Consider the following 1,498-nt stretch of genomic DNA (forward strand, 5'->3'; position numbering starts at 1 on the left):
TTTTTTGGCATGGAGTGGATGTTTAGTTTCAGACAATTCTCTACTTGAGCCTCGCCTTAAATTCATTAAACACTTAAAGCTGGCCTTGAACTCAGGTTATCCCTTTGTTATTGTTATTCATGATTTACTTTTTTGAGACAAGGTCTCCGTGTAAAGCCCTGGCTGTCCTTGATATATAGACCAGGCTGGTCTTGAACCCAGAAATCTGTGTGCCTTGGCTTTCTTAGTTTGTGAACACTCCCTGATGATCTGCTTGATCCAGTTTCTCAGATGCTGGGATTAGTTTCAAGCAAGCCACTGTTCTTAGAAAACAATTAACATATCTCTTTAGAATTGCAAATTTCTCAAGGTTATGAGATTGCTGTGGATATGTGTGAAACTTGCTTTTATGCAGTGTTTCCTTCAACTACTTAAAGATTTAGTCCAAGAATTTCACTTCTTATATCAAATAAGATGCTTTGACTTGATTTTTTTGTTTGTCTATGAGTTTGTAGGCAGTTGGTAGTGCACACTAAGGCTGGAGATAGTTCTCTGCAGCTAAGACCCAAACGCAATGCCTAGCAGCCATGTAAGGAGTCTCACAATAGTCTGTAACTTCAGCTTTAGACTATCCAGCACCTTCTTCTGGACTCCACATGCACAAACACGTAATTAAAAGTAAATAAAAATGAAGGCTAAGCAGGAGTATTGACATTAGTTCACATATAACCTGGGCTACAATGTGAGACCCTGTCTCAAAAAAAAAAATAAGTGGATTGATCATTGAATTCAAAATAGACATTTGTTTAATCATAACATGTAGATGTTTTCAATGTTTCTTGGATTTTTTTAAGTGTCTTGAGTTTCTTTTTTGACTTAACTTTCCATCTCAGTTTGTTGTATAGAATGTAGGATTTAAATATCTTGTCAATTTTATTTTTAATTCATTTAACATTTTTTATATAGACAGTTGGCTCGACAGCAGGCTGCTAAAAAAAAAGAAGAGTGCAAAGAAGGTAAGTTGTGCTAACAGCACTTGAGCTTTTTAAAACGTGATTCATAATGTTTATAGGTTGATTGGAGCACATAGAATAGCCGGTGCATAAAGTGTGCACTTTGTTAGGTTTGACATAGAATGTAAAAGAAGCCATTATATACTAATATAGTAAAAATATCCTTTACCCTTAAAAGTTTCTTCAAACTCCTGTGGTGGTTTGAATAAGAATGGCCCCTATAGGCTCCTATGTTCGAATGCTAAATCTCCAGGGGGTGGAACTGTGGTAAAATTAGTAGGATTAGAAGATGCCGCCTTAGGAGAAGTAACTGACACTGGGGGTGAGCTTTAGAGGTTTCAAAAGCTCAAGGCAGACCTAGTGTCTCCCTTTCTCCATCTACTAAATAAGATGTTGCTCTTAGCTATTGCTTCAGCAAACTGCCTGCATGCCCTCATGCTCCAGACCATGATAATAATGGACTAAACCTCTTAAACTAAGCAATCCCCCAGTTAAATGCTTTCATG

At 37.0% G+C, this 1,498-nt stretch overlaps 1 protein-coding gene across 1 annotated transcript in view; it reads left to right on the forward strand.

Annotated features, from left to right (window-relative positions):
- Atad2 (ATPase family, AAA domain containing 2) overlaps positions 1-1,498 on the forward strand; it is a 48,440-nt gene that overhangs the window by 8,444 nt on the left and 38,498 nt on the right. Inside the window, exon 3 of the mRNA XM_005354581.2 lies at positions 946-995. Within this exon, the coding sequence (XP_005354638.1) occupies positions 946-995 (50 nt within the window). The remainder of the gene's footprint in view (positions 1-945; positions 996-1,498) is intronic.

The sequence above is a fragment of the Microtus ochrogaster genome, chromosome 15 (assembly GCF_000317375.1).
Source record: "Microtus ochrogaster isolate Prairie Vole_2 chromosome 15, MicOch1.0, whole genome shotgun sequence".
In the NCBI taxonomy this organism is placed as follows: domain Eukaryota; kingdom Metazoa; phylum Chordata; class Mammalia; order Rodentia; family Cricetidae; genus Microtus; species Microtus ochrogaster.